The 14,187-nt window shown below is 36.5% G+C and overlaps 1 protein-coding gene across 1 annotated transcript in view; it reads left to right on the forward strand.

The window, feature by feature from the left end:
* spon1a (spondin 1a) overlaps window positions 1-14,187 on the forward strand; it is a 68,003-nt gene that overhangs the window by 38,332 nt on the left and 15,484 nt on the right. Inside the window, exon 7 of the mRNA XM_053319127.1 lies at window positions 13,473-13,537. Coding sequence (XP_053175102.1) covers window positions 13,473-13,537 — 65 coding nt within the window. The remainder of the gene's footprint in view (window positions 1-13,472; window positions 13,538-14,187) is intronic.

A 14,187-nucleotide genomic window follows, 5' to 3' on the forward strand; every position in this document is an offset into this window, starting at 1 on the left:
AATGACTATTATAAATATAGAGCCATTCAGAGAAAAGTCATTATTTTACTTGTCTGATATAAAAACTGTTAAGGTTTCGCTCTTCGGACCAACTAAGCAGAACACAGCCACAGATAAGCCAACTCAGTACAAACAGAGTTTGGGGTTGAGTGTAGATTCAGATTTGGGCTGGAGTGGATGTTGGAGAACAGGACCAGGAATCTTGAACAGGATTTGAGGGCTGGCTGGGTGTAGCAGGAGAGCAACCGGGAAGGTAAGGTGGATCTGGAGTAGAGACAAACACGAGTTAAACAGATGTCTTCCAAAACACAGAAATACTAAGGCACGTATTTTTTAGCTTCAACCAAGCCATGTACCACATAGGTAAACTGACGATCTTGGGATGAATGGGGTGAAGAACCGGTATTAACTACTGCAGCAGCTTGTTGAGTGGATGAGATGATTGAAGCCAGGTGTGGAGAAAAACAGGCAAGAGAGGAACCAGGGAGGCCACACCCAAACACAAAGGAGAGGAGAGACAATGCAGATTCCCTAACATAATCAGACATCATATTTTCCTTTTCTAGCTTGTCTACAACACTGCAGTCAGTGTAACTCTCATTATAAAATATTTATTTATTTATTTATTTATTTTACACAGATGATGTAGTGTTGCCAGATGCATGTCTCTCATTTCCTGATCCTCCACAATACCTTATGGTCCCTCAGGTTTTTAGTGATTAAAAGTTCCAGGTAAAGTGTGATTGGACTTTTATGTGGCTGCACCTTTGTTAACACTATAAAAAATAGCATGCTTAATCATGGAATGTTCATTGTCTGAAATTAATAATCTTTTATGAGGCCTTATTTTGAACTTTTATTTCTCTTTTTTTGACCTTGCACTTTAATTGTTGCTTTAATAGTTATGGTTAGTCTCCTTTTGTCTGCCAATTTGTAAGGCACTTAACAAGTCTCATAAGCCATATATAACCACATAAAGAGCTACTTGGGGACCAGTTTCAGTTATGATTGTTGGAGAAGAGGGGAAGCAGCCTTTAAAGTGGATTCTTTCTCATGAGCATTAAAAAATGGAGTCACCAATTCAATTATTTTGTGGTGAAAAGTCACTGTATTTAATATCACAGACTGCAGTTTCGTTTGCCCTTTTGAGCTAAATTAATATGTAAGTATGTACAGTCGGACTTTTATACAATATCATTATCGTCCCTCTCAATAGTCCTAATTAAAAAAAATTGCACTTGAATGAATGTAATGTTCATATCAGTGGCTGCAAATCATAAGAGTAAGAATTATATTTAGTCTTTTATCTTCAAAATTCATCAAACATCATCAATAACATTTTTAATGTGCATGTAGGTGCCTATATTTGAATAATACGTATGATTTATATGTCCGCCTCTTCTCCTCTTATGTCCAATTGATTGACGCCCACAGGCTTTAAGACACATCAGTCTGTGGAGGCTGTCAAGTTGTCAATAAAAGTAATCATGGTCTGTACCTGAATTATTGTTTGCTCTTCCATATGCATGCTCATCTGCAGGGATATTGGCTGTGCTCATCTCACACATGCACAAAATTAAAACGTATTTGTATTGGAATAGAAAACCTGTGGCTTGATATTAGAATTCAGAATGACTTTTCTGCCTTTTCATCCTAGACTTGTGATGGTAATGGCTGTCTAAGAAGACAGACGCATGAAAGAAAACTGTCATCTTTTGCTGCCTAAGGCACAAAATATTTCAATAGTCCACTCTTTTCACATCTCTGTCTATGCTTTTTTATTTAAATTCCCAATGTCCCTCACCATCTAATTCAGAAAAGTCAATTTGCAGTTGATTTGACAGACCGTCTCCAAAACTGGTCACTGAAAGACTGGGCGTTTACGTGGAACTTTAAAGAAAATTTTAAATTAGAACTGTGATATAGACGGCATTTTAGAGGGTTAAAAATATGGATTCCAATGGCTATTAAACAGTTAATGGAATCTACTTCCCATATGGAGATATGACAAACTATATCTGTTGATGCATTTGAATAGGGAGATGTTTTGTATCATCTTTGAAATCATTGCAAGTTTTTGTTGAAAAATTTAAGTTGTACAATTTACAATTTGTTTTCAGTCCATTTAGCTTAATGTCCTTGGATCCATTAAAAAACTATCCACTGCGTCTTTTTGGATGCTTGCACTGGGGGCACCAAAGTTGAACAATTTCAGATTTTAAACCATAGGCTGTAAAAAACTGGACCATAATGTGACCCGTTGGTTTGTGGACTGTGTTTTGAAGCGATTGGACTGTTGCCATCCTTGATTTTGGAGCCAGAAGTCATCATATTTGGATGAGAGGGTGGAGCTGACCCTAGCATGAGCTGCTGGCTTAGTTTGCGCTTTGCATTTACAGTCTATGGTTAATAGCTATTGCTAATGCTAATGCTAAACCATCAAAACAAAATGTACTTTCTGGAAAAACTGAACAGCTTATTACCATTATCTTTCATGAACTGAAAACACATGAAATATAGCCACAGCTATCCCTATACTCTGTGAATCTGTGTGAAACGTTTTCTCATAGACTTCCATACAATTAGACTTATGCAACCGGTGGTGTCGCCCCCTGCTAGCCATTATAAAGAATCCAGATTTGAGACACGTTGACAGCGTTGACCTCTCTTTTCAGAATGGGAGCTTCCCTCTTGTTTTACTTGTTATAGCTTCAAGTTTAATGAGTTGGCAGTATTCATTTTTCTTTGTGTCAGCCAGATGTCTGTCTGACTGTTTAATAATAATTTTGAGGTCACAGAGAATTTATTTTAAGATTTTTAAGCTTATAGAAATAAACAAAACTGAACAACCCTCTTATATCAACCAATGCAGCTTCTCACAATCTTCACTGCACATCACACATTTTCTCACACTTTTTCTGTGTTCTTAATCAAGATGTGGTGAGTAGAAGTGATAAATCACCATATGGAGTCATCTCCTCAAAGAAATTAGTCTAGTCTTGTAGCTGTGATATGATGGCAGCAATGAGCTTGTTTGTTTTGGGGTTTTTTTGTATCAAACTTAGTAGTAGTCCCTATACATTTACACATACTGAGAGCTGCCTGGTACAGTCAGTACTGATTTCTACTGATCTTCTGAAGTTCTTCTGGGTGTTTGGAGGAGTTTTACTAAATGGAACATAGGGAAAAATTTAAAAGCAGTTTTTCACTTCAGCACATATTGTTTTTATTACTTATCTTTTTATTCAGTGTGTTACAGTATTGTCTTGTTGTTGAACTTAACAATGCTCAAAAGAAAAGGCATTTCATTCAACCAAAAGACACAGGGCAAGTAAACAGTCAAAGCCTAAAGCATAAAACATGGATTCACACACATTCAGTTAGATACTTTCTATTTATTTTACATATTGACAATTTAAATAAAATAAAGAGAGAATATGTAATTTATATGGGTGTGTGAACCCCTTTTGTGTAAAATTAAGTTGCGAGTAGGTTTATCACCATGGTATTTCCAATATTCCATCTCACTTGTGTGTGATTTATTTGGACAAAACAATATAATGTCAGAATAAAAAACTGTCACTGACTACCTTCTTAAAAATGACTTCTGTTACACAGTTTTAATGTCAGATCAAACAGCTACTGTAGCAACTCTGCATATTTGGAGTGATGTTGTACTTTATACATTTTAGCATAAACCACTAAAAAGCACATGGTCATACAGTACCAAATAGTTAGGTCAAAATTACAGAGGCAAATGCAAACATTGCTTCTGCCTTGCCTGAAAATATGGTTGAGATGAGTCTATTTGCCTGACAGCAGCACATCATCTTTCTGTGATCCACTGTAATTATTGACACTGCAAGTAGTGCTTTGCATTGGTGTCAGTACAGGCCACAAACACACATGTGGACACACAGACAGACACGCAGATGTTCAGAATCACTAACAGTGTGTGACCAGGTTGGCATATGAAAGCCAATGAATGCATGAGCAAGCATGTAATCACACCACCCTGACAATAAAAGGCTCAGGTGCAGATCAGAATGCATACACACATGCAAACACACACAGACACACGCATGCACGCACATACGCACACATATGGCAATGCATGCAAGCACATTACTGTACATGCAAACAGACAAGAATATGTTTCCCAGCCTTTTTTCAAGAGAGAACACCTGTCCTGCACCAGAGACAACACATGTATTAGTGTTGTCTTGCAATTTATTTTTGATAGCCCAGACTCTGACATGTGGCACCTGAGAAGGAGCATTACATCCACAAATGTTCACAGTAAAGTCTTCTATACTATGTGGGCAGATATTTCAAAAAGTTCATCCTTTAATTTCATGCAGACTCATAAAAGAAGAATGTAAGAATATAAACAGAAATGTTTCTAGATGAGCCAAACATTCAAAAATTATACATGTTAAACACTTACAATAATGTTGCTGCATGTTTCTCAGCTGTGATAATTAGAGATTACTAAAGAAGCTCAAAATATCACAGACAACTTACAAGTAAATTAATACTGCCATAGTCAGACTAGAGGGCCATACAAGGAATGTGAATAAAGGGTAAAAATATTTGCACTAAATTTTTCCTCTTATTAATCTTACATTAAGATGCTCTTGCTTGTTACTTGGCACATTACTGTAAAGTAAGGTAATGTCTGAGAAGCACAAAGGTTCCTATAGGCATGGAGAACAACCTCCCTGCACAGTTGTCCAGGTAATGGAAGAAAAGTAAAAGACGTGGAGGTTGCTGAAGTGTTCTGTGCTATTGGCACAATCATGCACTACTTGGGTATAATCTCACTGAGGCAGTATTTAAAGAGTACACCATCAGCTCGCCTTGAGCCAATTTCATGGCTGATCTCCTCAGTGTAAGGGACTGCAACAGGTCAATTCCTCCCCAGCAGGATAGAATTGTTCTCTGGGGTTAGGAGGCCTCTGACAGCGGGCTCACTTTCAGTACATATTGTTGCTATTTTATGGGTCAAGAGCAAATTCAAATGCAAATTAATGTTAATGGTAAGACTAGTGTTAATATCCATCAGTTTGTATACTTCAAAAGCATATATTGATTTCTGATCTAGTCTTGAAGATTAAGGGCCAGATTTTAACGATCTATTGCGCATGGCGTGAATCCGTATGTCCAAATCCACTTTTGCTATTTTAACAGCGTAAAAATGGTCACTGCGCCAGGCGCATGGTCTAAAAGGGTTGGACTTAAGTCCGCTCATTAATAATAGACGTGTTTTGAGCGTAACACGCAGTAAACCAATCGGAGTGTCATCTCCCATTCCCTTTAAAAGTTATAACTGACCAGTCTGATGAGTGTAGAGGTGTGTGTGGTTATATTGCAGCAGTCTGGTGTCATCAGCTGATTTAATAAACAGTGAGTGGCTGTGCGTAATGGCACTATGCTCTGTGCAGCATCAGTCCTACAGTATAACAGGCTGTGGATAACAGACTCTGTAAGAATCACCCACATTCATGAACAGATTATTACAGATGTTTTAAACACAGTTTCAACAGATGTTCAGATGCTTTTCTTGTTGATAAAATGACTAAATGGCAGTGGAGCAGCTTTCTTCCAGAAGCAGACGTGGTTCTGAGATCCATTTTCCACAAAAACACCAACTACTGACTTTGTGCTGCATATTTTCGCGTCTCCTCCTGTCAAGTCACTGTGCATACAGCAGTGCACCACACAGACGCCGTGGCGCTTTGTTTTTTTATTTACTTATCTTTTAATTACAATTCTAAATCTTTTAAAAAATCGTTTTGTTCAGTCATGGAGTAAAAGGTAAACTCAGCAAGGTTTTAATTGTTGAAAGTATGTAAACCTGATCAATGTTATCTCAAGAATGAGTGTTAAAAATTGTTCATAAACTGTTTTAGTGATGTTAACCTTTCATACAGTTGTTATGACTGTCTGCAGTGGCACTCTCCAAGGTGCTGATCCCTCCGTCCAAACAAACATACACAGTAGTGGAAGGCTCATTCTCATTGAATCTGTTATTTTCACAATTAATTAAATGTGATAAATATTATGACTAACCAATATGACATGTACTTTTTAACATGTTGATGTCATACTTGTATTTCTTTTTGTTTGTATGTTGTGCCACTGCCTATCCCTGTGTGTGTAACAGGCAGAGTGTACCTGCATTGTGCACCCCCCTATTAAAATCTTGATAATGCGCCCTTGAAATAACAGTGAAATATGTGCCAGTGACTTCAGACAAGTTTTTTTTGGTCAGTAGTGCAATCGCTTTCCTCTGCCTCAAAATAGCAACACGCCTACTCATTTTGAGACCAACATGCCCATGGGCGCACAGACTGTTGCAAGTACATTTGCTATTTAGACAACGTGGGTGCAGGGTGAGAAAATGACAACTGCGTTGGTGGAAACTAACAAAGACACATGCGCCGTGCCCGCCATCCGCAGTGTGCCGACCGCAAGAAGGGGGCTTATATCAGAAGATAAGAAAAGAAAAATGTAATTAAATTAACAGGAGCTGAAGTTGGGATGAAACCTGAATGAGTTCTTTTAGAGGCTCCATATAGATGGGAATGTTGAGATAAGTCATGATATTATCATTGCCTAACATAAAGTCTAATGTATCACTATAATAAAGGCTCTGCTGAGATACTACAAGATGATCCAACCAAAATCTGATCAATCCCAATATTTCTCTAGTTGAATACACAGTGACACTTTATTCTCTTGATCACACAGAAGTAGTATTGACTATAACCCACCACCATAACCTCTGCATGGTACATATATGTTTAATTTTAAGTAGATGTTAGTTTGATATAGCCACTAAACAGCATGATTCTGTGGTTTGTCTAACTTAACAACATTCATCAGAAATAAAATATCAGCAATGATATTAACATCAAGAATTTCTGCTTTTTAGTGACTTTATATTTCATAACCTTTGGGTAATACATACTGGCATAATTCTTGGCCACATGGACTCAAACCAAATTTTGGTATATGAAATAGGATTATCTTTAAATTTACTGCCACACAACATTCGATTTATTGGAGTGCTTTACAAAGATTAAAAAATGCATAAGGAGTAAATTACATGCCTGACATTGACAAATGAGCTGCTGCTTCACTGGATGCTTGTAAGATAATTGACTTGGAGCAGATGTTGTATTATTGTATAGAATATTTTAATAAGTCACAGCTTCATTCTTTTAGCCAAGGCATTTGACCAGTTGGGCAGATGTGTCTGGCTGCTGTGGTCTGACAGTGATTAATAACAGTTGGATTGTGATTCACAACATGATGCACCACTACAGTATGATTGATTGCAGAAACAGATTTGCATTCTTCTAGGATAGAGGCACAAGAGCAATGGTCAGTTTTGTATAGATGACAAAAAAGTTGAAAAGTTTTGAACAAAATAGTGAAATGTTTGTTTTAGCTTACCATATTTCCTAAATACATACTGTATATGCAAGACTGATTGACTGTGATATGTTTTGAAGCAGCATGATTTTTGAAGAAAGTTGATGGGACTCTGAAACTTAGTCAGCCTAAACAATAATACAGATTCGTAATTCAAATAAATTGAGAAGGCACTAAAATCAGAACCTTGAAATGTGAGAGCAGTGAGAGGCAATATTTGGGTTTATTAGTAACTAATGGCTTTCTGTATTAAAACATATAAACTGAGAACACATCTTGAAGTCCAATCTAATGAGTTCCTGAGAGGTTGTCCCCTAGCTGCCATCTTAGTGGATACACCAGAATTATAGATTTGCTTTTGCTCCATGTTAAATTAGAAGAAGGAGAAAGTAGGAAATGACAGACTCTCTGAAAAGTTAACTACTGTGTGCGATTGGCAGGAGAAGCAAGGGACAAGCTCACTGCTAATAGGGTTCAGCTTTAGACATCTCTGTCATTAGTGGAAATACACTCCATTTGAGCAGCAGAAGGTCTGCTTACACATAATCTTTGAAATTCTATCCCTCCTCTGCCTGCTTTTGACGTAAGCAGGGGATGGATTTAGAAATAATTCTTCCTGTGGTAAGACTTTAATTAGTTGTATAAGTTGTCCAATTAACATCATCTAACCAATCTATTCACAGTTATTGTTTGAGAAAATGCTAAAATATGGTGATTCTGATGTGCAAAACAGTTCAGAAAACAAATTAATTAAAAACATAGAAAACACACAAAACACACATGTTTAAAAAAAGGTTACTAGAAAACACAAATCAGAACAAGCTTTAACAAAATTGAAAACTTGAGTGAAAAAAATAATTAACAGATCACACATTTTATTGACACATGACATGATAAAACAAAAACATGAACATGAATGTCCTGTTTCTGTAGCTTAACTGTTGATCTCCAGAGTTTTTTGCTTATTCATTTTTGTAAAAAAACAAACAAAAAACATACAAACAAAAAAACATGTATGGTGTCAATACTGAACAATAAAAAGTACACATATAGAAAAACAGCCTTGTTGATTTTTCGAGATGCTGCACCCATAGGTTTCTCAGTTTTCTACTCCTCGAGTTTCTTTTTTTGTCTTGCTGTCAGTAAAGTCAGTCAAAACAAGCTGACATGTTAGTCTGACTTATTTTTTAACTGAATGAATGAATACATTAGACTTGTTAATTGAGAAATGCATTCAGAGGCTTGAGATTTTGTGGAAAAGTAATGATCTGTTGCACATTTTGCCATTAAGCCAATACATCTCTGTGATATCAGTCATTAAACCAAATGACAAAGTTGTGTGAAGCATTAAAAGTGATTTTATTTATGGCAGCATCCTTTAATATTTATTTAATGATGATGGACCCAGTAAGAGATTGCTTCTTTCTCTTGATTCCAATAGTGGATTCACAGTTGCATACAAATTAGAGGTGAGCAATACAGAAAATGTTACTAAGGACATTCTAACATTTTAAAAAACAAAGTAATTATGACCCCGGGAAGTGACACAGTTCAAATGACATGAGTTTAAGGTAACAATTTGCCTTATCAGGAGGAGGCTGGTTGAGTGGATGGCTAGATGGCAAGAGTGGACTTAGCTGCAGGAGACTGCTGTGCACTTACTGTTTCCAGTAAGTGCACAGCAGTGTGTGTCATGTCTTCAACCATGAGTCAGGACTTTAAAAAAAAAAAAAGTAATAAAGACTGTCATGGTGTTAACTGTTGCCATAATGGTGAAGGCTGCATAACTTCAAGCAAGTAGAAACCATGTTTCAAGTGATCACAAATGAACACAAATGAGTGCTTCTTTTGAAACCTAACCAGATCTTAGCCAGGGTGCTGTCACACCATAGAACATCATCATTTTTTAAACAGTGATTTGTAACAGATTTGGAAAGCAAAATATTACAGGTAATTTTATATGAGGTTTAATTATGAGGATATGTTGTCCATCAGCCCCCATGTGTGCAGGTGTCTGGTGAGAGAAGAGGGTCACACACTGACCACAGTAGTAATGAGACACAGAAAGGTTCTAATTTCATTCAATCTGCATGTTACTTTCCTCTTTGTTGGCTACCACGTAGTCTAAAACCATGGCAAGCCTAGCTCAACTGCTTTTGATCTCCTTGATTTTTCTCACTCCCTCACTTCTCCCAGGATTATGGTATTTCTGTACCTTACAACACAAATTTAATAAATTTGGATGAACAATTTAAAAGTTATCTTTTTGGTGCTGCCAATCCACCAAAAGATATAGTCATTAATAATGTGAATTTTAAGGAAATAAAAAATATATATAACTATGTACGAGGTAGTCTTTGACTGCAGCACAGCCTGTGGACACTGTACTGACAAGTCTGCAATTCATTATTTATTGTGTCTACCTATCTATTGTCGAGGGAGTTTCTAAGTGATAGGCTTCTGGTAATTAGTGAGTTATGATGCAAAATAATGGATCACATCCTTTGTATGGATACAACAAAGACTCTACAGTTGACTGAAGACTCAATTTTAGCTTTTCATTTACACTGATATATTATGTCCTACAACCAACAATAAAATGCCATTATGTTTTAATTCTAAATATGAAACCCCCTCAGGTTTAAAAGCTTACAGCACACACATTTTCAAAATGTTGTGCCTGTCTGGCATGTGTTGTTCTAAAGAGCAGTTACAAATTACGTATTTTTCTCATTTAATCTGGAGGACTCGTTGAAGATGGGGGTGTGATGTAGCTAACGAGCATGACAGTCTAACACATTAAACTCAAAAAAGTTGGAAGGATTAAGAAAAACATGCGTTACATCTTCATTATAAATCCATCATCAATATTTTCAAGTCATTTTCTAGTTTTACTTTAGTGCACTTTGCAAATGAGTTTTTTTGGCCATATTGCAGGGGAGTAGTAGCGTTTTTGTGGTATACTTATGATCAGAGGCACACAGCATGCTAGCTGATCACTTAAATGGTTAGAAGTTGGCATCAATTACATCCATTCACGCATATCACGCTTTTGATAACCTTTTAATGCAGTGCCCTCACCAGCATGACTTGCTGACAGTTGGTAATGGAGTGGAGAGTCCAGAGTGTCCTCAAGTAAGAAGAAACAAATATTCTTATCCCAAAGGTACAGAGAGAGTTGCACTACTTTAACAGCCACACTCTTGGAGAAATGGATTTTTTCTCATCTTTTCTCACTTTCAAAGCAGAGCCATGCTCATTTTACAAAATGTTTGACGGCTAGGCTGATTCAAAAGGGGTATTTTTCCAAGAAATATGTCCATTGTATAGTCATATTCAGACAGTTATTATGGGGTGTTCAACAGCAAAATTAAAAGGGAGATAGGGGGAAAGAGAAAGGGAGAATACTGTGATGTCATTTCAGGGGTTGCAGGTGCAGTATATGAAATGTGTCCTTTTCAGCAGTTATGAGTCACATCTCAGCAGTTCAATTTTGTTCTGCAAAAGGCTGCCAAAAGACTAAATTGTGAGTATAGCTCTTGTTTTGGATCAGTGGTGATCCTTGTCCCTGTCGTAGAGGCTGCTGATTGTGAGATATGCCTCTCTAAATGTATAGCAAATATACTGTATTTTCATCAGAACTGTATTCCTAAGCTTCTCTATCTTCACTTTTCTACTGGGAATTGGATCATGCCTCTGTTTGAAGTTACATTTAATGGACCAGTGTGTAAGATTTAGTGACACCTAACATTACAAACTTGGCAGACATGGAATATAAAATTCATAACAATGTTTTAATTAGTGTGTAATCCCTTGAAAATAAGAACTGTTGTGTTGTGTTTTTGTTACCTTAGAATAAGCCCTTTATATCTACATACAGTAGTGAGCGTGTCCTCTTCTATGGAGCCTGCCATGTTGCATCACCAATTGTCTAGTGTAGCCCAGAGCGGACACTGTCTCTAGAGAGGGCCATTCATGTTTGTCATGAGTTTTGCAACCACCGTGGCTTCTCCTCCTCGTAATCTTCACAAAAGATACATTTGTTTCCTTGTGCAAATGAACAAACCAAACAGTTTTTCACTATTTAAATTCACCTGAGGACTATTTTTTTCATTTTAATGTGTCAACGTATTCTCAGCTATTCATTTTATGTTTGAGAGTGCCTTACTAAGTAATACATCTGAAGTGTTTACTCAAAAGCGTAAGGCTACCCTAAACACAATTTTGAGAAACACGCAGAAGGGATGAGTATACACTATTTGAATCTTTAGGACAGGCACAGCCCATCAGTAACATCTTTGAGTCTGAACTAGCATTAGTCTGCTATGCCGGTCAGATTTGCGTAATGAAATTCAATAATGGGCAAAAAAGATGGGGGTGCTGTCATTTTGCTTTGAAACAAAAATTATTTTCTGACCACATACTGGCCAAAGGAAGAATGGTAATAGATATCATTACAACAATTGAACACATCAAGAGCATATTTACACACCTTATTAATGAAAAGTTGTAATTTGCATGAAAAGAAATTACTTAATTATTACTTAATATTATCTCTGTTCCTGATGGTGACTGCAGTTTAATGTTTCACTGTTTACACATGCCTTGCTCAAAAGGAGGAATTATTTTATGTTTTCCACAATTATAAAAAACTAAATACCGCCAGCAGGGTTTTGGTGCAACAAGATGAACACTAGGCACTAGATGTATACTAAATGATGTGGTCCTTTACAAAACCGATCCAAAAAACCCTATTTTTGTGAAGTTTACATTGTAATGTTTATATTCACTTTCTGTTGCCGTGGTATATTTGATTGAATTAATGATACTGTACTGTTGTTGTTGTTGTTCAATTATATTCACTTGTCCACTCAATTACTTTTATTTGGAGGACCACAGAAAGCAACCAAACACACAGCACAAATGGATCATGGTTGAAACACTTTCTTTATACTACGGTATTATGTTGTCTATCTCCCAAAACATGACACTAAAATGTATTCATGTGTAATTCTCTAAAGGCTGTCAGGGAAGGTCATGAGTTGCAAAGGGATTAGAGCCATTTACAGAGCTTATTGCAGTCAGCATCAATGGAAATGGCAGATGAGAGACACTAGAATTGTTTCAAGGTTGGGTTATTAGAGTTAAAACATTCCTCCTTTATTTCTCTATTTGTAAGCAGGCAACTATAAGCATTCAGTGTTTTGGAGTTGTTACATTTTCATAAAACTCAAACTCAAAAATTAAGTTAATTAAATCCTTTAATGACAAGGGGTTAACTTTGCAAGCACATCTTTTTTATTTAATTTGATAATTACCATTTCACTGTGATAATACATGTTGAAGTGAGTGAACTTCAGCAGAGCACGTGTAGCAGGCTATGATTAATTAATTAAGCTCAGCATGTACCTGAAGATCTTTAAACTATCTTCAAGATAGACTTGTTTATCTGTATAGTTGTTTCAAATGGAATCTTTCACACAGGAATGCAAGTGTCAATGATCTGTCAAGCAAATACCGGTAGTTATATTTTTCTTATCACTGTCTAGCATCAAGGGTATTCATCTGATCACAAAAGTCAACATTGCTTCCATGTTATGTTTTAACATCTGTGAAGTCCACTGGAAGATGCAGCGCCTAAGATATTAATCAATAAGAGTTAGAGTATGTTTATTGTAGTTTAATGCCAAATATTGACTCTTTCTTTAAATGTACATTTCCTTGTCATAGTTTGTTAGAATAGGTTTTTTTCTGAATTTATCAAAGTATTATACAAACCAGATACTTTAGTTTCATGTATGGGTTTTAGCTGTCTTCCTAGTCACTTTTCCTATCTAGTTAAGGATGGTTTTACAGCTTTCACACCACATATCTTCAGCCACACACAATAATGATTTTGCAGTTTAAAGTGTGGAAAAGGAAAAACAAGTCTTTAATGGATCCTCTTCACACATTCACCTGTGAAGAGTGATGGTTCAAGAGTGAAATGTCAACTGAGATTTTTGTGTCTTCTCTCTGTCTCTCTTCTGTAGGGTGATGATGTACTGACAGTCATCAAAATGAAAGCACAATGGCCAGCCTGGCAACCACTTAATGTGTAAGTATAATATCTGTATCTATATATTATTGGTTTTCTGAGTTTTCTGAGAAAAAAACTGATTGCTGATTTTATCAAACCAATCATGACTATCATGTCCATGACATTCAAGACCATATAGAACTAATCACCCAATCACTAGAGACAACCCTCTAAATTTGAGCTACTTAAAAAGTATTAAACATCTTGTGTTGTCTTCACAAGAATTTCCATAACAAAGAAGCTATAAGCTATTGTATTATGAGTTCCTCTTTAACTCCCACCTCTAGTCTTTGGTATCGTGGAGGTAAGAGTCACACATCAGGAGTAATAGAAATTGCTAAAAGTCAGGCTCTTCTGATGTTGTATTTTGAGTCAAATGCAGTAAGTAACCCTACGACTAAAAGTTGTTTGTTGACCACAACTTGAGTTGCTTAAATGTTGGTTCAAAGTAGACCTGATATAGGTGTAGTCTGGGATTACAAAGGTATATTTTTTCAGCTGTCTTGACCACAATGCATCAGTAAATCTGATGGGTCTGTAATGGATCAGTAGAATGAATTACATTTTTATTATTGTGTCATGCGTATACCTATGCCCCAGCCCACACAGGAAACAACACCACAGCTTCATACTGTAAAGGATCCGAATCCTGCACACATTTCCAAAAA

Source organism: Scomber japonicus, chromosome 1 (assembly GCF_027409825.1).
Source record: "Scomber japonicus isolate fScoJap1 chromosome 1, fScoJap1.pri, whole genome shotgun sequence".
Taxonomy (NCBI): Eukaryota; Metazoa; Chordata; class Actinopteri; order Scombriformes; family Scombridae; genus Scomber; species Scomber japonicus.